The sequence below is a fragment of the Diplotaxodon limnothrissa genome, linkage group LG6, assembly GCF_057381915.1.
Source record: "Diplotaxodon limnothrissa isolate DT_005_m linkage group LG6, D_limnothrissa_male_GT1.1, whole genome shotgun sequence".
Classification (NCBI taxonomy): Eukaryota; Metazoa; Chordata; class Actinopteri; order Cichliformes; family Cichlidae; genus Diplotaxodon; species Diplotaxodon limnothrissa.
The window spans coordinates 22,913,607-22,935,962 of NC_140601.1; the positions used below are offsets into that span (position 1 = coordinate 22,913,607).

Sequence of the window (22,356 nt, forward strand, 5' to 3'; positions counted from 1 at the left end):
CAATCAGCAGGAAAAAGGGAAGGTGGAAAGGAGTGGAAATGAGACAAAAAGGAAAACGAGTGGAAAGATTCACATGTGTGAGCACAGTCAACATGCAAATGTTGAAAATTAGAAAAAGAGAAAAAAAACCAAAAAGATAAGATGAAGAGAGAAGGGAGGCCTCGAGACAGCCTGACAGGAGTAGAAGGAAGAAGCATGTGAGGGTGAGAAGTGGGTAAAACAGAGGGCTAGGAGGGAGGGAGATTGTGCTGATATTTGGTGTTTGGCTAATAAGCTTAGTGGCAGAGCTAAGCGCTAAATGTCAGCCCTGATATATGTCTATAGCTCTGCTTATGCCAGCTCGACACACATTTATACAAGAAAGAAAGACACACACACACACACACACACACACACACACACACACACACACACACACACACACGTACTGCAGTAAGATGCCTTGGATGCACAAACATTGCAACGGTGTGTGTGTGTGTGTGTGTGTGTGTGTGTGTGTGTGTGTGTGTGTGTGTGTGAGAGAGAGAGAGACCCTATATGTGCATCACTTCCTCCCTGTATGTGTCTGGATTCTCAAGTGACACAAGATGCCGTGACCTGAAAATTAAATCTCAATCTGTCTGCCACCTTCTCACCCTGCTCCCCCTTTTCTCTCCCTCCCATCTTTCTCGACATCTCTCTGGCCATTTATTGGGGAATGAATTGTGGCCTATTGGCTGTTTGCAGAGTCCAATCAATTGCTGAGTGTACTGTTTACTGTATATGAGAGTTGAGCTCAGTAAACGTTAATGCAGACTGGATTGACGCAAAAGTATCCAGACCCTACAAACACACACGCACGCACATGCGTGCTTTTGATTGTTGCCAGGAGTGAACGGCTACAAAAGGTCAGTTAAAGTCACTGCACAGAAAGTGTCAATGTTACCAATGTGCAGATCATCGAACAATAGGAAACCCTCGGGGACTAAAGCAGAAAGCTAGAGAACGCTATTGATTACATGGGCAAAGTGCACACACTAATTACGTTTTTACGTCTGCAAAATGGAAACATAGCAGCGAGAAAGCGAAAATGATTTATCAGTCTGTATGTGTATGGACTGTGTGTGTGCAGATGTATTCATGGCAGATAGCTCCCACTTAGAGCGAAAATTGCTTTTTTTTTTCTTGATATAACAAGAGGAGAGTTTCATCTCCCTTTTTAAACTAATTAAGAAAGTGAAAGAGAGGACAAAAGATAGTAAAAGATAGTGGAAATAGAGGGGGGGTTGGGAGGGTGCATTTAGCTTGTGTGTGTGTGTGTGTGTGTGTGTGTGTGTGTGTGTGTGTGTGTGTGTGCGTGTACAAGAGAGGGACAAAGAGGACAGAGTGTTTTCGGATTATGCTGAGTTCACATTATTTATTTTACTTCAATGTGTCCCTGAATATGCTGGAGGTTGGTTTATTTGTGTTATATATTCATTAAGAATTAATGCTACACAATTGTATTAATGTATACTGCTATTAAAGCATGACATTAATACATTTTTAATGAGGATTGTCAGAATTTACATGACAAAAATTAGGGCCTAAATCTGGAGCATGTCAGTTTGACGACATGCTCGGCCTTACTGCGTCAAACAGCGCTGCACTCCTGTGTTTACTAGGGAATTGTGTAAGTAGTCCAGTATTTTCATAGTAATTTTCTACTCTTAGTGAGCACCCAAAGTGTTTTTTTACTACATTCACAGACATGAAGACTTGAGGAAGCGAACCTCCAATCTTCCAACCCACTCAGGAGTCGTCAAAATGTTCCATCATCATGGAGGCAATTAAAAAAATATGATTAAATCCGTGATGTTTTTCATTTTCAGGTGGCACATTCTCAGTAAAGCTACTTTCAGCTGCTCCCTTGTCACAAGGCGTGACCACATGGTTTGATTTGGTAGAGGATGCCCATCAGCAAGCAAATGCGGAAGGGATTTGCTCCTCTGGCAAGAATCAAGCCAGCAACCTTTCACTTGTCAGGGAAATATGTAAACCGTTACACAGCAGAGCAAGGCTGTCATAGCTAACTGAATCAAAACTAAAAACTTACACTAGATGTGAAAAATACTTTTGATCACCTAAAATAGAAATAGAAATAGGAGAAATTGAAACATTTTTGTGAACTTGTAAAACTATCTAAAAAAAAAAAAAAAGGATCTGTCATTTGTTAAGTATTTGTTAGTTTGGTAAAATTTTATCACAACTTGCCTGATGAGGCTTTGATGGACGAGATTATTGAGACTCGCGATGTCGATGAAGCCTGTGAGTCAACTGCTTTTTAATGTTCTGTGTTTACATTGACCCCAGTCACCCAGCACATGGACTCTTCACCCTCCTTCCCTCTGGGAGGTGCTACAGGAGCCTCCGGACTAAGACCACCAGGTACCGGAACAGCTTCTTCCCCACAGCTGTCAGACTCCTGAACTCTGCCTCCTGACATCTGACATCTGACCCACGTTAACACACGGACTGGACATACACACACCCACAATGGACAACTGTACCCTCAGACACACAATAATAACATGGACTGAACCACCACTCACAACCACTAGCACTTTATATAGCCTCTGTAGAAATTACCCACATATCTCACTTATCTTAACTGCACTACTGTATAATTCTGTATAAATAATCATTCTGTAAAATACGATCATTTTTAATTCTACAACTGTTTATAACGTGCATAGTTCACATTTCTGTATAGCTGTATATCTCATATTTCTGTATAGTTTTTTTTATCTCATATTTCTGTATAGTTTTTTTATCTCATATTTCTTTATAGTTTTTCATATTTATATCCTGTTCATAGCCTGTACATCAAATCAAATCCAAATTTATTTATATAGCACATATTAAAACAATAGTGACCATAGTGCTTCACAGTCAGTAAAAGCATGAGACAGTTAAAACAAACAATAAAAGAGGACAACAAACAATAGGTAACAACACAACAAGCTAGACCAGCCAACTAGACAGAATCAAAAGCCAAAGTAAAAAAAATAAGTTTTAAGACGTGATTTAAAAGACTAGATCGACTCGGCAGTACGACTATGAACAGGGAGGTTATTCCAGAGTCTAGGTGCCACGGATGCAAAGGCCTGGTCACCTCTCGGCTTCATTCGAGTCCTAGGTTGTGCTAGGAGCCTGTGGACGATCTATGAAACTGTACATAGCTTGTACTCACTACAGCCTGTACATACTTATAGTTATAGCATATTCATAACGTACTTCATACCGTGTACATTATAACATACCATAATAGAGCCATTTCTGTAATATACTTACATATCTATATTATTGTTATATATATTTGTAATATATCTATATCATGGCTAAAGCACTTCTGGATGGGTGCAAACTGCATTTCGTTGCCCTGTACCTGTGACATGTGCAGTGACAATAAAGTTGAATTCTATTCTATTCTATTGTAATACCTGCACTGATTGTTCTAAATCTTGCCTCTGACATATGCCCTCCATTCAATAATAATTAAAAAGAGTAAAACTAACACTGAAACTAATAAAAACAAGCACCAGGTACTTTCTTGGCATCATCATAGATTCCTAAGCAGTTCAATTTCACAGATATCAGGGAAAAGTCGAATTTATAAGCTGGAGCCAGCCCATATATCACTCAGCTGATGTTGGCTTATCACAGACATACTCGTGCCACTGTTTGCATTATCCAGCATTTACCGCTATCCTTTTCTTTTGACAGAAAGCAATGCAATAAAAGATGCTCGGGGGGATGTCAACACATAGTTTGTCCAGTACAGCAGTCCCAACTCTATAGTCTGCAGTATTTACAGCAGTATGTCTGCACCACGTAGAAGAGTAGCATCACAACTGGGCATGACAGAAACAATAGAGCCAAATTGAGGTGTGGATGCAGGTGAGGAGTGATGTCTTCACAGAACAGAAAAGATTTCTCAGCATCAAACCCAAAAGTCCTGAATCAATTGGGCTCCAATTTAAGCCATGGCATGAATTAGACAGGCTCTTGCTAAATAGCATGTAATTAACATGACTGATGTGACATGTTCAAAGTGGCCATACTTTTAGAGCCACAGGTGACCCTTTCTGCTGCTACACTTTTCCTGCTAACTCAGTATATTAATACAATCTGTCTCACTCATCGTAACAATACATAACAAGCAGCGCCCCTAATCACGATGCTGGTTAGACAGAAAAAATTGTGCTCCCTCTAGTATTTGTTCCGTGCCAACCACCTAGTTTTGTCTATTATTAGAAAGCTATTGTTGCTGCAAGGGGAAATGTAAAACACTTCATGTTTGCTGGAGACTTACCTGATTCAAAGCAATTATAAAAATTATGTAGAACTCAATACATACTGATTCCTATTAAGTGTCATTTGAGAGCAGAGCAGCAATTATTGCAATGGAAACGTCGTGCATTATTTCCTTTTTAAACACTTCAGACTTTGTGCTTAAAAGAAGAAAACGGGAAGTACTGAGGAAAAACAGAGAAAATGAGACAAAAAGAAGGAAAGAAAAGAAAAGAAGAAAGAAAACCTGAGCAAGAAAAAAGAAAGACAGACGGAGACAAAGCGGTGCAGAGACAGAAAAAAAAGAGGCAGATTGGGTTGTTGTACGGAGCCGCACTTGACTCTCTGATGTTCGGTGAGTTCTGACAGCTCCTCTAGTTCAGCGCTCCCCTACCTGACACTTCAGTAGAGCCTACTGCTGGTCTATGAGCGTCGCTGTGTGCGTCTGTGCACGTGCACGCTCGTGTGGCTTGAGACAGAGGCGGAGAGAGAAAGAGATTGTTTGGGGACAATTCCTGTGAATTTCTCTTGTGTGAGTGCGTGCACTCGTGAGGATGTGCACATGGATGAGTATCTTAACTGCCACCAAAACCTAATTTTGTTCCTTAATTCAAAGCAAAATCGAGTTGAGCTGACATACACAGCAGGGGTAAGTGAGAGGGGGAGGATGCGTGCGCGGAGTGTGCGTGCATGCACGCCCGTGTGTGTGTGTGTGTGTGTGAGACAGCAACCCCCCTGTGGTGAGACCTAATTTAAAGTGGGGAGATGAACACAGCTCCACAGTGAGAAGCAGCCCCTGACAGGAACAGAGACAGACAGACACACACAGCAAAAATAAAACAGAATGAACCAGACAGAGAGGAAGCTACCTTTAGAGCGAGAGCAGGAAGCCCTGTTGGTTCTATAAGGTGAAAAAAAAAACCTAACTAAAGTGCTGTCTTTCCCTCCCTATATCCATTTGCATGAGAAGTTGTGTGTTTGATTGTGGGCGTGTTTTCTCTGACTCACTGGGTTGAGCAGCACGGTGAGAAACAGCTCTCCCCCACGGATGCTTTTGTCCAGTTCTTTTGGTCCTCCGGGGTATTCCTTATAGTAGATGGTGTGAGTAAACAAGCCACACGTTTGGCGAGGCAGCACCTACACACAAAAACACAGACACAGACATATGATATATTTTCATTTTAAGTCAAAAGTGCGAATAAATAAGACAAATATCATTATCCAGCACTAATTCATGGCAATAATAATGACATTGGGACATCTCTAGCCTTGTTAGACTCCTGGGCTCACTCGTTCAGTATTCCCAGCTCCTTTTTCAGTGGTTTTTATGTTGAGAACTGGATGTATGTGTAAGTCAGTTTACTGGCAAAATAAAGAAACTCTGACACTACTTGGGTCATTCTGTTAATTATATAACTAACACTGCACCATGAAAACATGGCACAACAATGCTGGTCAAAAAAAAATAAATGCATTTTTGTGCTAAATACATATTTTCGGAGGGTACTCGCCCAAATCAATGTATAGAAAACTTCCAGGTTTGCATGCAAATCTTGGGTGGAGATGTTATGTGAACCTTTTCTCAATGAAGTTTTGGATACCTTTAGTGCAGCATTTAGGCTATATTGATGTTAAAAAAAACTACAAAATGTTGAATTCACTCTGACCACTATAATAATGACTAATGGGTGAATTTGGGCTTACAGTTTTCACAGAGCATCAGAAAAAAGTGACAGCAAAATAGTTCTGATTTTTTGTAGAGGCTAATGTAGCCTTGAGCCTCTGGCTTCAAGCACAGATGAGGAGCAAGCTACAGACATCTGGTGACCTGGTTTTCATTTTCAGACTTGTAATCTTCATATGACATCTCTTTAAGCAGTTTATCCAATATCAAACCGTAAAGCACTTTATATATATATTTTTGTAATATGGTGTGATCTCAATATTCCTGTGATCACACCTTGTTAAAGTGAGGGAATTCCCATTTAAGAGGCATATGAAACCAACGTGATGCAATGATTTGAAATCGAAAAGCTACAACAGCTGGTCCTATGTGAGCTTCTTTTTTAAACTACAGATCACTCATCCGTTTCAAATGCAACATACAAACAAACCAGGTACAAAGATGGCGTAAAAAATAACAGCAATGACTCGGATGACGGATGTAAAGATTAAATGATGATAAGATTAAATGTGCAGCTGTGTGTCTGTGTGGCGTTATCCAAACAGAAAATGCAGACATCTGAGCAGGTCATTCTGATGTGTCACACAGCATATGGCATTGTTAACTGCGTACATCTGCAGATGGCTCAAGTCACAGTCTTGCGCAGTTCAACAGACCTTATTCACAACTAGCGCTTTGACTTGGCGTAGGATTAAAAGGAAAGGCGTAATTACTAATGGTTTTATTCAATTCAGGTGTTCCACTTCCAGGCCCTTTGGTATTGTCCGTGCTGGCTAACTGGAACGTAGCCATAATAGAGCCATTATTATTATTATTATTATTATTATTATTATTATTATTATTATTAGGTTCTTAGCTCTACCTTTACTTTCCTCGTAATGACAAGTCAACATGCCGACTGTGAAAAAGGTTTATCAGAGCCCAATTAATGGTGTCAAAAGAAACACCACCCCCTGCATCAAGTGCGCTTGAGCTGTGTGTCCTAAAGTGCTATCCAGCCGAGATGTCTTCACCAAAGCAACAGAGACCTTGTTTTCATGCAGGTGTGCAGCACAAGGCATTGGTGATTAGTTAAATCTTCCTCAGGCACTGTTCAGTTTTTTTCACCTCACCTGCACCTGTTTGGTATTTTGGTAACTTGCTGTTTACTGAAGCAGGAGGAGATGATAACAGATTACTTTTAACCCCACCTCAAGCAGGTGCACTGTGCACCTTTGGCCATAAAAATACATAATAAAAACACCCCACACCCTGTACAAACTGTGTAGCTAGGAACCTACATACAAAAACTGGTCCAAAACGTCAGAAAACTGAACTGAGTAAAGACTGTTTTTTTCACCCCCAAAAGAAGTACTAGAAGTTAGACTGTTCATGCAAACAAACATTATTTCTGTTAATTTAAATGATTTTCCTGCGGAGATATGGAACAATGGGGGAAAATGAGAGGTTGCCAGATCGAGGGTTTTAATGGTTGATAAACTAAATGTCTTTTAATTAGTCCATTAAATGATTAAATGAAGAGAAGACAAGACAAGACAAGACAAGACAAGACAAGAGAAAGGGTCTTTCAAAATAAGTGCATTAACTTCTTGTGAAGCACTTCTCTGTGTGAAATAGAGAGTAAAAGGCTGGAAGCACAGATATTGGTTTATCTATAAAACACTGTAGAGTCAAAAAGAGAAAGAGGGAGAGAGAGAAAGAGAGATGGAACCGGAGAGAGTGAGAGAGAAGGCCACCAGAGCCACAGACACTCAGCACTATTTCACCAAACCAATTATCCACAGAGCTATAGCTCAAACTGATATAGTACATTTTAAAAAGAAATGCACACACACACACACAAGTATGCATGTTTGCACATCTGCACGCGCATGCATACACACAAACACGCAGACACACACGCAGCACAGCCCCATATCTCAGTGTGATTTGTTCTGATACTGTGGGTCCAGTGGGTGGCTCTCAATCTGCTGACAGAGACACACGCGCACGCCGATTTTACAGCCTTAAGACAACTTCCTGTCCTCCTCGGAACAAACAAAGATGGAGCGAGCGGCAGAGGAGAAAGAGATTAATCGACAGAAATTGCGGGAAAAATTGGAAGTGAAAAATGTGAAAGGTAAAGACAACGGGAAGGATGTGAGTGATGTCCCAGAATAGCAAGACAATAGGTCGGGAAGCGAGATGAAGCATCAGAATCTTAAAGTTCATCAGCTAATTTATGGTGAGCTCATTCGAAACTTCATTTTTAACTCGCGTGGAGGTGCACATTTATATACACATGAACCACCACACAAGCTGCCTCTCAGAAAAACTGTTCTGCCTCCGTGAGCTATGCTCTGATTTTGTTTTGTTTTTTCTGGCCTCCCTTTGCTATTTAGTCAGTGTAGCGTGCAATGTCTTGGAGCGAGAGATGGGCCTTTTCAACACACTGGTTACACTTTAAACACAGTTTGATGTCACCACAGTAATGTCGCCTAAGTAGCTGTCGTGTAGCTTTCAGTCACATCACTTGATCTTAATAAAGATCTTGATGAAGCTCGTGTGACACGGGTGCATGGGTGGCGTGTCGGGGCAGCGGTTTGAGCCCAGGCTGGAGCCTTTCTGTGAGGAGCTTTGATGTTCCTCCAGTACAGTAGGTTACCTCCGGGTACTCCAGCATCCTCCCACACTCCCAAAGACATGCATGTTAGGCAAACTGGCTGATTGGATGGACGTGAGGTATGGCCATGGAAGTGCTTTAAATGCACAGAATAGTCTTCTGTGGATAAAAGACTTGTAGTCTGCAGTGCTTTGAGTGGGGTGTAGGGCTAGAAAAGCGCTATGTAAATGCAAGTACTTTACATTATGAAAAAAAGCTTCAGAACAGCTAATAAATTCACCTCGAGGCGAGATTAATTTTTTAAACTGTGTTTTTCCAAAAACCAAAAGCTGGGCAAGTTCATCAAAATGAACATTTTAAGACATCCAATAATACTACTTCCTTTAAACACAGTGTTAATGAGGTTAAATTGAGCTTTTTTTAATATATTATACGATTAATGTGCATTGTTTTGAAGGCTTCTATAGGAGTGATTTAGTCACAGCATGTTTGGGTTACCTCGTAGATCACCAGTGGCAGATTATTCTGATTCACAGACCTGCGTTTAGTGTAGGATGCCGGAGGCAATGTCACCACATGTTTTTTTTTTAAATACCATTTCCTCCAACATGTAAATGCAGAGTCTGTACTTAGCAGTGACGGGCGAGTCCATCGGTCCGCGGTCTGATTTTGTGGAAGCAACACGATCAGGAAATCAGTCCCTTCATTTCCTGCCTGAGCTCAGCTGAATATATCTAATTTGCATATGTCCTTGCCCACTGTCAATGTGGATGAATATTTCCAACTGAGAAAACACAAAACAAGTTTGTTTCACTATTCAAAAGTGTGTCATTACAGCCTTCACTTAGGTTTGAAAGACAAAAGGAACAAGTGTTTCAAAGGCAACGCTTGGACAGCGATATCACTCCTGTCAGCTGTAAGCACGGAAATGTCATGATCCTGGGTCTGTTGACCCAGCGTTTTGAGTTTTAGTTTATGTAAGCCCTTCAGGTTTCCTAAGTTCATTTGTTATCATGCCTAGGTGTTTCTAGTTCTTATTATTTCCCCCTCGTGTTTCCAACTATGTTAAATCTCCCCTGCTCTTCATGCGTTTCATGTCTGTGTCTTACGTTGTCAAGTTCGGGTTGTCATGTCTATGTCTCATTATGTTTCCTGTTTTATTGTGAAGAGGTCTGGTGTTTCTGTGTTCATCGTGTTCAGTTTTACTCTCCCACTGTGACGTCATTATGTTCATGTGTGCCAGCTGTTTCCCCATGTGTTCCCACTTCCCTCATCATCCTCCTGTGTGTATTTAGTCCGTGTGCTTTCAGTCATTTGTTGTCAGGTCGTCTGCTCATCCATGTCAGTTCACTATGGTTAAGCTTTTTCATGTTTTGTTATTAGTTCACCCAGTTTAGGTTATTGTTTAGTTTTCACCGATGCCCGATTATTTTTACCCTCATTGCTAGCCTCAATAAACGGCTTGTTTTGTTTATCCACACTACGTTTTGGTCTGCGTTTGAGTCCTCCTCTGCAACACATACGGTCTGCCCCAGCCAGACTGTGACAGGAAATCTCTTTGTTTTGTTTCTGAGCATCTGAAATTGTTTCAGTTTTTCTGTCAGCAGCTTTTCAAGTTCTTCTGACATAAAACACAAACAATTTTATTTGTGGCTTTTCTTCTTTTCCATCTTTCTTTGCGATGTGTTGTTTCGTAAAATTGTTTAACAGGTATGTATCCGCTTTTTCCCCCCTCATGTTTTGCTTTTCTCTTTATTGAATTCATTGATTCATAAGTTTTCATAAATCCTTACTATTGATCACGCACAATAACTTATTATAGCCTGTCAAAAAGTGAGCGTGCCATTGTAATGAGAGGAAGTAGGATTACGTCGATGTCTTTTATGATGCTGTCATGAGAAAATAAAAGACTTCAGGGACTGATTAGAAATTGACATAGCTGTCTGTTCAAATTGTTTGTTCGAGACCCTTATATGACAGAACAACACGGACCGGTAATTTTGGTGTCAGATGTGATTGGTTCTTTTGTCAATAGGGGAACTGTTATGCACACTGACAAAGAGCCTGACTGACAAGTGAATGAAGAAAAGAGGGGGAGGCAGGGGGAGGGATGAAGGCAATTTGCTTAGGTGAAATGGGTGACAAAAGTTTTATTCTATTGTCGTCTCAAATGGCGACTGATGAATTATTTATTGGAGCATAAAAGTGCTAAAAATGCTCTCATTACCAAACCTTTTTAGTCTGCGGTACATCCTGCACATATAGAAAATAAACCTAAAGAAAAGCCCAGCCCGTCGACTGCACTGGGAAGCCATTAAATGTTAAATTAACGTGAAGCTGAGCATGCGGTGAGACAAGGTCAAAGAATTCATATCACATACACCTCTGCGTACACAGAGGTTACACACCATGCACAGCATCATTGATTTTTTTGTTTAGGGGGCCGCAAGAAACAATCATCACGCAATTTACTATTCAGCAAAGACTTATTTAAACACAGACGGGAGTCGTGCGGGTTTTTTCAAAGCAGGATAAAAGAACAGAGCCACAAAGCAAAACATTCAAACAGATTTAAGCTTTTTTTAAGTTCAGCTGCTCCACAAATTTAGAATCTGTTGTTTTAATTCCAGTCAGATCTAATATTTATTTCTTTATTTTTTTTCATCTGCAGGGAAGGACACTTGTTAATGTGCCTTGAGTGCTAGAGTCAGTCCCACAGAATAACATCTTCAGAGAAGAGTCATCATTTTATCTGGCCAACCTGACTCACCAGCTTTTGTCAGAATATGCTAGAGGTGGGCAGATCAATCGAAATATTGATAGTACCGACACCAATACTGGTATTGGATCTATGCTAGCACGATATGATCGATACTTTGTTGTAACTCTAACTGAATTGTGTTAAATTAATTACTTTTTGAAAGATGAAAACTATACCTCTAATGTGCTCTATGAAAAATATCTGAACCTTTTTGTGTTGACTGTCACATCTGTTTTATTTATAGACTATTACACGAACCAAATTCCTTTAGAGACGGGCACATTTACATTTACAGTTTAAAAAATACACGAAAAACTGAAAGATGTGTTTGATTTGTTTTGTTGTACTTTTGTTGAAATTAAAAATCACAGTAATTTAGTGGTCATTAAAATATGTTCAGAATTTCCAAATTGATGATGATTCATCGCAAAAGTTATGACACACTGATCTCCTCTAGATAACTTGCCTTTATAAGTTAAAAGTATCGTTATTGGCCATCCTGGCCCTGTGTTTACTTAGTATCGGATCGATACCAAAATCGGCAGCGTCACACAGCACTAGAAAATGCACATCTATGCATGGTCTGCCAGGCCAAAGTGTTTTATTAAAAACATGTCTGCACACAGCACCAGCTCTGACTTCTATCAAAGAGGAACCCGCCACAACACAGAGCTGCGCAACAACAAGCTTAATGACTACTACTTCTAGCCTGAGAGAAGATGAAAATAGCAAAAAAAAAAAAAAAAAGGAGAAAGAAACAGCAGGGAAAATATAAAATAATGAAATAATCAGCAATATGTTTTCAGGAAAAAAAAACATGTTTTGAAATGAGATATTTGACAGCCTGTTTTTTGGAGCGGGGGGGTTGGCATTTAGCTGCACACAAAACGAGGCATGTTCAGCTATAAATATCTAACAGGTAGATGGGAAGAGCCTAATTGGTTTTCATGCATTTGCAGCAATATGTCAATTAATCAATGTGTATTTATCCACATGAGCAAGGAGGGATGCATTTGCATGTATGTGCTGAATGTGAAGCTGATCGCCTGCGTCATCTCCTCACCATTATGCTGTTGTGGATGAAGCCCTTACGGTAGCGGGCAGGTTTGAGGTGGGGGTACTCTTCAGTGCTGGTGACCCGAATGTTCCACACACGTTTCCAAGCCTCATACAGCTGCAGGTGGACCGGGTAGACACCCGAGTGGTGAGGGGCCACAGCGTAGCCCATATCCACCGGGATGTTGTGGTTCTGGAGAGAGGAGACGTGCAAAGACACGAAAAATGAGGTTTATACACATAAACAAAGAAATAATGGCATGCTTGCAGCTCCCAAACAAAGGACTTTGTAGCACATAAACAGCCTGACCTTGCAGATGAAGCACGTGCCTTGTACCGTGTTTGTTATGATGCTGGCCTTCGGGTTGGAAATTAAAAAAAATATATAGTTTGTACGGGCATTTGTGCGTGTGTGTGAGGGTGGATGGTTGCCGGGTGCATCCCGAAGACTGATGGTGTTGTCCTTTGCTCTGACACACACCTACACACACTGTCAAAGCTAAGCATCGGCGGCCAAAGGGGATGAAGGAGTGAAGTGTGCATGTGTGTGTGTGTGTGTGTACAGCAGAGGCTAGTGATCAGACTTTATGTTCACGCTCACCTTCAACAGCATGAACCAACCCCTCCTCGTTGTCTCGCGTGTGACACAATGAATTCCAGCACGGTCATACAAATCATTTTTTGCTCGCTCACACAAACACAAACACATACACACAGGTACTAACAAAGCAGACAAAATAAAGCAGTGCAGAGCAACAAAAAGCACTCAACCTTGAGGGCTTCAGATTAACCAGGAGACATTAAATAGGACTCAGGTGTCTTTTAAAATAAGTGCATCATTCCCAGCAGGGATATTACATTTTATTTGTCTGTCGGAAGCAAAATTGTTCCTTCGCTGCTGCGCCCCAACCAAGTCTCAGTCTGTTAAAACATGCCCATATGCAACTAATTTGTTTAGCAGGAAGTGTAATCTCCCCAAACATTTGTAAATATATCATCAAACATAAAATAGCACAGTTTACATGGCATATGTTATCGTGTTTGATGTCAAATCGCAATATGAAAAAGGCACCAAAACGTCCAATACACTTTTTAATGACTCCAATTTATTAAATCCAGACACACCTATATTATTGCATGATTTTAAGCATGAAAACAATTCAAACTGGTGACTTATAAAAATGTAATTCCCCGCAAAGTTGGCATAAAAAGGGAAATTATCTATAGGGACTGAAAGTGGCTGTAAAAATGTTTACATGTGCTCTAAAGTTGAGCAATTTATCACGGGAATAATCTTTCGGCACTGACTCGCTTTTGAATCCAGCCTCATGTGGCCACGCAAGGAACTGCAGTTTTGCAATGGCTTCATTTTCAGCCCCACACGTCAACATAGATGCCCTTGAAAAAAGTGCAGTCTTGGGAAATTCGTATGATCAAGGACCCACAAGACGAAAACCACACTGACAGAGACGGTGAAAGAAATATGTGTGCGTGCTTGCCCATCCATCTCACCAGAGCAAACTCTTTGTTGAGGACCATCTGCTCCAGCAGTGAGGACTCATTGTGGAAGAGGTGAGGCTGCATGTGGCTCCACATGTGGGGGAACCACCAGAACTCATCTACATACTTCAGTAGCAGATCGTCTCCCTCGTCCTCCTCTGCTGTGCCTACGCTCACAAAAACGCACAAACAGAACAGGGCAAAAGGAGAAATAAAGCATTAAGCACCTTACAACAACAGGCAGATTCAGATTACGTCCAAATGAGTGCTATCCATAGCTTCCTGCTGGTGCAGGGTTAGATAAGAATCACTATGCAACCCAATTGTCTTAAGGTTGTGTTACTAAATATGGTAGTCCGATACCATGGAGATGATGCCATAGCAATAACAGATGCGATGGAGATGTGTTCTAGTCTGCATCAGATTTCTTCTAATTATAATCATGTTCGGCCTCACCTCGATTTTTCTTTTCCAGTGAATCCCACACCTTCATTCTCTTACTGCAGATTTAGACAATTTAAGTAGAAAATCAATAAGCACTGTCCTTGGAGCCAGAAGGCAGCGGAGGATCCAATGCAGTATGTCATAACCTCATAAATGTGTTAAATGTGTTACTGTGCAACTTTAAATCTAAAGCTATTAAATAACATATATTGGTTTTAGTGATGATGTGATAACATATGCACACTATAATTATAATTAGAACCATGTGGGTCACGTTATTCCTGTATGTAAAGGATGGATGTAGCTACCCTGTTCTGTTGGTTAGTCCCATCCTAAAGCCTGTCACCATCCTGATGCTTTGCAAACAGGTGTGACCTGTCATACGTGGATCGAACTAAGAAACTGAGGTGCATTCGTCATATGCCAGCTACTTGAAAATTATACGGTAGCTATTCCCAAATGCATATTCTGATTGTTGGTCTCTAACTATGGCCATAATTTCGAAAATTACAGTTTTTCTAAATCGCTTTGGTGCAACTCTCACACCAGAAACGTCATTCTCACTGTTCTTAACGCAGTTCCCAAATCAGTAACGCATTTCCCCACCGACATCAGGCTTTCTCATTATTTTTATGCACACTGCTGTAATTTTACACGAGCTTCACTGATATTCGTATTTCAACGCTAAAAGTATTTGTTAGTGTGTCGAAGCAGTTCTCATTTGAATGCCACAGCTTGTTAAAACCGTGTGTACTTTTGTGTGTCAGTACCCTTCATCTCTCACTTTCCTGAATACTGTCCAGTATTGCATTAGTGTTCTCAATCAAATCACTTCAAACTTATTTCAAATATTTTTGAAAGAGCAAGGCCAGCAACACACTGTCAGTGCTCGTAAAAATAAACACATGTTCTCAATAGCCACAGCTACATGCCATGTCACTGCTAATTAGACACAAGGATATACTATACAAATACACCCACTGGTCACTTTATTAGTTACACCTTGCTAGTACTGGGTTGGACCCTCTATTGCCTTAAGAATAGTTTGTGTCATAGATTCAGGAAAGCGCTGGAAATATTCCTCAGAGATTTTTCTTCGTGCTGACACGACAGCAACTGCGTGATGCTGTCAGCTGCTTATTCAAATTTCCCCTTCCACTACATCCCAAAGGTGTCCTGGAGCACTGAGATCCACATTCAGTTGTCTTTCTTCCATATTGTGATGCTCAGTTTGAACTTCAGCAGGCTGTCTTGACCATGTCTACATGGCTAAATGCTTTGAGTTACTGACATATGATTGGTTGATTAGATATTTGCATTAGCGAGTAGTTCAACAGGCGTACCTAATAAAGTGTTTGCTAAATGTAAGTAGTGTGATTTTAGTGGACTACACAGTACTTGGTGGTATGTTCTGAGACTGTTTTCTGTGTTCTGATGCATATAGTTACACATGCATCATTTTGCATTCATTTGAAGTTTCAAATAAATCCTTCACATTTCTTCTTTGTGACTGAACACTTGTTACTCCACATTATGCCTACATTTTTGCAGTATTCTTTATAAAGTCACTAAGGCTTATCATAAAAATACCAAACTATTTGGTGTCCAAGTCCTAAAATGGTGATGAAAGGGTTTGTATTCATTGGTTCATTGCAGCTGCTAACTGTACCAAAACAGTGTAGTTTATACTTCTCTGCAATAAGTTTCCCTTTCTTAGAGTCACCTTAGTGGAATATTAATTAAACTATAAAGATGTATTTGTGTCATGTTGATTCATGTATGGAAAAACTGCCTTTCAACAGGAGAAAACCTCCAGTGGAAACAGGCTCAGGGAGGAGCGGCCATCTGCCGCGACCGGTTGGGTGGGGAGAGGAATAGTTGGTGTGGAGCACCCACAATTTCATTGTACATGTACAACGACAATAAAGGCTATGCTATTCTATTTTATTTGATTCTCTTAAGTATGTACACATCATTTTTTGTATTCATCATATTTAAATTATTTTGCAAAGGTTAGATAGAAAAACATGAGAAAACCCACCTGTGTGGTAGAACTTCCCAGAGAAGCCCAGATTAAAGGTAAAGTTGGAGATCTGAGAACGAAGCTGCTTCTGAGTATCAAGGAGAGCCTGTAAACACAGACAGACAGTCAGACAGACAGATAGACAGATGCAAAATAAAAGCAATATGTTTATTTCTCCCCAGCGAGTCTACACATACAAATTGGTTTTAGATCTTGTGTTTCTGTGATGTATATTTAAGTGAGCACTTGTTCCTTCGACAGCTGCCAGGATGGCCGTATGCTCATGTCAGTACTTAAACTATGGCTGCTCAATGGAAGCAGTCACCAATGTGCTCTTGCACTGTGTCTCATTATTAGAGTCTCCTCTTTTGTTTTCTACATGTACAAGTCTTCCGTTCCCGTACTTAAAGTTTCTGCAATCTCTAGTTTCAGTGCTCGAATCAGGATTTTCCTCACTTATTTAATGACTTCATTAGTTTACTGGCCTTTAAACAAAGACTCTGTAATGAGTGTTAACTAAAGAGAGTCGCACACTCTGCACACACACACACACACACACCGACAGTAATGCAAGTTAATGAAGGTCAGTGCATTAGTAGCCTCTGGAGGGTGGACTAATACCCCCACCCCAATACACACACACACACACACACACACACACACACACACACACACACACACACACACACACAATCTCCTCCCTTCTGATCACTGTTTCCATCCATCCCTAACATTAACAAGTGAAACCCTGAATATCCCTGCTGCCTCTCTCTGTCTCCCTTTCTCCTTCTATTTTTCCATCTTCCCACTTGTGAGAACCTGCAGCTGCCTCTCTGCCCCCCTTCCCCATTTGTCTTCCACCCCTCCCACCCTTCTCTCAAACTCCATCTCTCCCTCGCTTGCTCCGTGAAAATGTCACATTCTCAGGAGACAGGGCTGCTCTAATTTGAAAGGAAGGATAAAGCACCATGGAGGAAAGAGCGCTCACTCTCCCTTTCTATAGCCCTCTACCCCTGCTCCCTCCCCCGCGCTCTCACACTCTTCTTGCTATCGTTGCACTTCCTCGCCATTTGCACCCGCAAATATTTTGTTTATACTTAAAACTCTTGTAATTCTCTTTATATCTCAGTCTGCTGGGTCTTTCCGTTGGGCTATAAGCTCCACGTCTCCACTACCAATCTTTGTCATGCCGCTTTTAATCGATCCCCAGGAACCCTCCGTGATTTACGAGACCTGAGCACCAGAGGTGTGGACTCGAGTCACATGACTTGGACTCGAGTCAGTCTCGAGTCATTAATTTTATGACTTTAGACTTGACTTGAAAAAATGTTCTAAGACTTGTGACTTGACTTGGACTTTTACACCAATGACTTGGGACTTGAATTGAACTTGAACCGGTTTACTTGAAAAGACTTGATATTTTACCCCAAATATAAAATTTAACATGCATATTATATAGAGATTGAAAATGTGACGTCATTCACGGGTAGAACCGCAAAGGATTCTGGGGACTCGTGGCAAGCGGTACTAGCGCACGCAGGCTTTCAATTAAAATCAGTTATACAGCGATAAAAAGAAACACAAAAATGTCAAGAAGCTGTTGTATTATTAACTGCAATAGCCGGTCGCATGACAGCCACGGGAAGCCGACGGGTAAAGAGATCGGTTGTTATCGGATTACGTCGTTGAAGAGAAATTGTTCATGTTTCCGAAGTAACAAAGACGCGACGGATGGCCTGGATTGCAGCCATTCAAAGATCAAATATAACGTCCCAGAACACTCCAGCTCACAGGTTAGTCTGCTCCAAGCATTTACACGAAGGTCAGTGTTTTTTAGTAGTTAATACGTCATTTTCATAACATAATTGGTGATATAGGTTACAAGCAAGTCTGGCGCTGAACAGAAATTGTCGCGCTATGCTCCTTTATTTATTGTGCATAAATAGTGAATTGTCCTGACACAATATTGCGTTTCGCTTCTGTTATTATGGTACATTGACAAAAACATATACTTTTATTCACAGGATAAAACAGGTTTTTTGTATCACTAATTGCCCAGTACGATTACAGCATACAATATTATTGTCACTGCTACATTTCTGTGATGGGTACCAGAAATTATTTCCACTACTAATTAATTACCATTGAGCTCAAAGGTCCTATTAATAAACGGTTAAGGACTGTGTATTTATGACGACAATTTGTGAGACTGGTAAACTTATGATATGTACGATGGTCTTTCGTTCTACACGGTGCGTTTCAAGGTCCTGTACCCATCCGGCGGTAAACTGTACCTGGGCTTGTTGCAGTGACCTGAAGTTACTAAACTTCATGAGTGTATGCACTCACTCCAAGAACCGTATGATTATAAATATGCATATAAATATGCTAAGATGAGATAGCTGACTTCATCTAACTAGCAAATGTTGTCCAGGCTATGTTGGTGATACAGTTTTTTTTAATGTGTATGATATTTTTGTCATGCGATTTTAAAGCTGGTCCTACAACCGCATCCAAGAATAACATGCAGCTTATCTCAGAACTGTCGGTGAAAATTATTCTTGGAGCTAGGTTTAATTGAGCTGCATTTTAAAGAGGTGCAATTTCACAATTTGTGTATATTTTCTAAGTTCACTATTTTGTCATGTGTTGAGAAAAACACAGATTTAAAAATTACATGGTCTAATATTTACATTTAGCATAACTGCAACATTATTTTTTCGTTTGTTTTTTTTAAAGACTCGAAAGGACTTGAAATTCAAAGTTTCAGACTTGTGACTTGACTCGGACTTTTACACCAGTGACTTGAGACTCGACTCTGACTTGCCTGACATTACTTGAGACTTGACTTGAGACTTGAGGATAAAGACTTGAGACTTACTTGAGACTTGCAAAACAATGACTTGGTCCCACCTCTGCTGAGCACAGCTGAACTGAGAGCAAGGAATTGGTTCCAGGCAGTCTTCCCCACTCCCGCGCTCCGTTTTCCCCTCTCTTATTTCCTCCCGAGTGTGTCTCTCAAACCAACAAATACACAGACACATGCGTGGAGTGTCTTCATTAACTCTAATCTAATGGTGCTGAAGATGGCTGCATGCTGACAGATGTGCACAACTCCCTAATCTGATCCCCTGTCTACTCTGCTATGACACCCTCTATATCTTACGCACACATGCACACGCGAGCCAACGTGTGGATAGAAAGACTTAAGAATTAAATTAAGTTTGTAGCTGAGTGCTTTGCATGGTAACTCAATCTACACTGCCTGATGCACTTGGTCAAAATGTATTATTAACGCGTGTGTAGATAACTGTGAGACTCGGCGTAGGTGTGTGTCCAAGTGTGCGGTATATTAGTTTGAACGTCTCATTTGTATTCTGTTACCAAACATCCACAGAGGAAACAGAAGAGTCACAAAGAAAATGTTTGCTGCTTTTAGCATGTTTGGCTATGAAAGTCAGCATCATGGCATCTCTGTTTCATCGTATGGATTTTTGGGACTTTATCCCTCTGCTCTGGAGGCCTGAAGGGGTCATGTCTGGTAAGATAGAGACTGAAGCGTGATGACCTGACTGTCTTCCAGTCCTCGTCTTGTGTTTTACTTCTGTAGAGACCTCAAAGACAGTTTTGTGTGCAGATACTTCAGGATCTCACGGTTTTCTCTTATCTAGAGGGAAGTAAAAAGGAACCTATCTGTGGAAGGATAAACTTTAGAGCTGGATAATCACTAACACCAGTGCTCATCGCTCTTCTCCTTTGCTTTTGAAACCCTTTACATGCAGGTCTTCTGAAAGATTAGACCCGCATAAGGGTAAACCTGTGTCTCACTAAATATTTTCCTCCCATTTCTGACTCGACACATACTTTTACTGTGTCGCAGCATAATTGTGAACAGAATGTGTTTTTAAACTCTTTTTTTGATGTTCCATTTTTTGGGGATTCTAATTTGAGTCCTCCTGAAAAGGATTATTCTGACATGAAGCGCTGTGAAAGGGACAATGTGATGTTGACAAATTGTTGCATCAAAGAAGCTGCTATTCAGGAGCCAACTCTCACATTGTAAACATCAGAGAAGCAACTGACAGGGTGATGTTTTTTTCTTTTTTTCTTTTCAAAACTCTCGGCAATTACAAAAAAACCTTTACCAGCAACAAATAACTGAGACAGGGTTCTCAACCGTGCGTCAGTTCTCGAGTGGCTTTCCAAATCCATTCAAAAGCTAGATTTTGGTGGGAAATTAATAAAGAAAGCTGAAAAGAAACAAAGAAGACAGAGTGTTTTGTTAATGCCTCGGTGATAGCAAAGCAAAACAAAACACAGCAGACACTAATCAGAAAAAAACCAACCAAAAAAAAAGAACTCAGTGCGCTCGGTGAACGATTGCTGTTTACTGCTTTCAAATTAGACCCAGCTTCTCAGAGTTTATGAACCACTAAAGTATGTGCAGGTATGAGCAGGGAGAAGCGTGGGTACATGGTGAGCAATAAATAAAATAATAATAATAAAGGGAGTTCACTTCCTTCCTTTAATTCTGCCTCTCAGAGGGACAGAGACGTCTCCTTGTGCTGGTTTTCTTAGCGGAGCTGAAAAAAACAGAGCCCGAGTGTCTGCTGGATCCTGAGAATAGTTTTGAAATTGGCCAAAAGTGATTCTCTCTGGTAGGCAAAGTGAGAGTTGGGAGGCAGGACTATGCAGGGCGCGAGAGATCCTTCCAATCCGAGCGATGAAGGTAAACGCACACACTGGGATTAGCGGTCGAGCAATAGCACTAATTTCTGTGCCCAATCCCACTGCTTCCTAACACTGCTAGTGTCAGAAGCGATGCCAGTTGTTTCTGTGTATGTGCGAGCGGTAGTGTGCGTCGGCGCGTGTACTTTCATGTGTGTGTGGAGGAAGAGTTGCCAGCTAGATGTTGGAGTTCAAACAGATGGTAGACAGGCATCTGGACAGCTGGCACTCACTGCCTTTCAAAAACCCTTTACAGCAACCACCTCTTCACCATATCCCCATTCTGTCATTCTTGCATTTGCACTGCTTCTTTTTCTCCCGTTCCTTTTCCTTTCCACAGCTCTAAGGCTCACTGGGATATCTAAAATAATAAGAGCAATTATAAAATAACTTATTTTAAGTCGAATTTTTTTTAACACACAAGTAAATTCGAAGGCGAGAGAAACAACAAACAAGAGAGGAACACTTATCGAGTTTTAATTCCTCTGCGAAAACGAAGCGGGTCAAAGTTCTTGATTCATCTACATGAGTGCTTTGTGCCTACACTGTATGTGCGTGTAATGTTAACACTAGACCAGCAGATTTAACTGGGTCAGGCATCTCTATTTGATGAGCAGAAAGAAAACCGCACTAGTTAATGCCAGCCTTCCCTTCGCTCACTCTTCCCGTCCCTATTCCACTTCCACGCTCACTTGTCAGATTCAAGTCAGTGTAGCCTATTATATTGAAGCATTTTTACTAAATAATCTATTCACTTGCATTTACGTTTCCAAGGTACTTGTGATTGCTTTGGCATCGCCATACTCACGCTAAATTCTACTTGGCAGCCCCTCAAGGAGTTTGAGTTTCAGTGATTGCAAAACCTGCCTCATTTTGTGGGAGAAAATAATGGCCCGCAGCCACATTCTTAGAGTTTAATTGGAGTAAAACTAGAGCACTGACAACAACTGTTAATTAAACCAAATGAGTTATAAAGATATATATGCATATATGTTTTTTTTAATAGGTAAATGCTTTCTTTGCAGTACTCTTTACAACACTGGTGACTGTCTTAAAAAATAATTAAATAAAGACAATTTAATCTTGCAAATTCATTTCCCTAATAGCATATCTGCAAAAGTTCTCTGCAGGGTTGGCTGTGATCATTTCTCTCGCCCTGATCGGGGGGATGAGTGAGAGCAGATGTCAGGATGCATCATGCTGGAAGCGTTATCCCGCTCTCCTCTGGCATCCTCTATATAATTTCT

The 22,356-nt window shown here is 40.7% G+C and overlaps 1 protein-coding gene across 1 annotated transcript in view; it reads right to left on the bottom strand.

Moving 5' to 3' along the window:
- The window catches only part of ndst3 (N-deacetylase/N-sulfotransferase (heparan glucosaminyl) 3), a 47,792-nt gene that overhangs the window by 19,878 nt on the left and 5,558 nt on the right, over nt 1-22,356 (bottom strand). Inside the window, exons 2-5 of the mRNA XM_085355941.1 lie at nt 16,400-16,487; nt 13,927-14,081; nt 12,422-12,607; nt 5,320-5,448 (exon numbers count right to left, since the gene is read on the bottom strand). Coding sequence (XP_085212067.1) covers nt 5,320-5,448; nt 12,422-12,607; nt 13,927-14,081; nt 16,400-16,487 — 558 coding nt within the window. The remainder of the gene's footprint in view (nt 1-5,319; nt 5,449-12,421; nt 12,608-13,926; nt 14,082-16,399; nt 16,488-22,356) is intronic.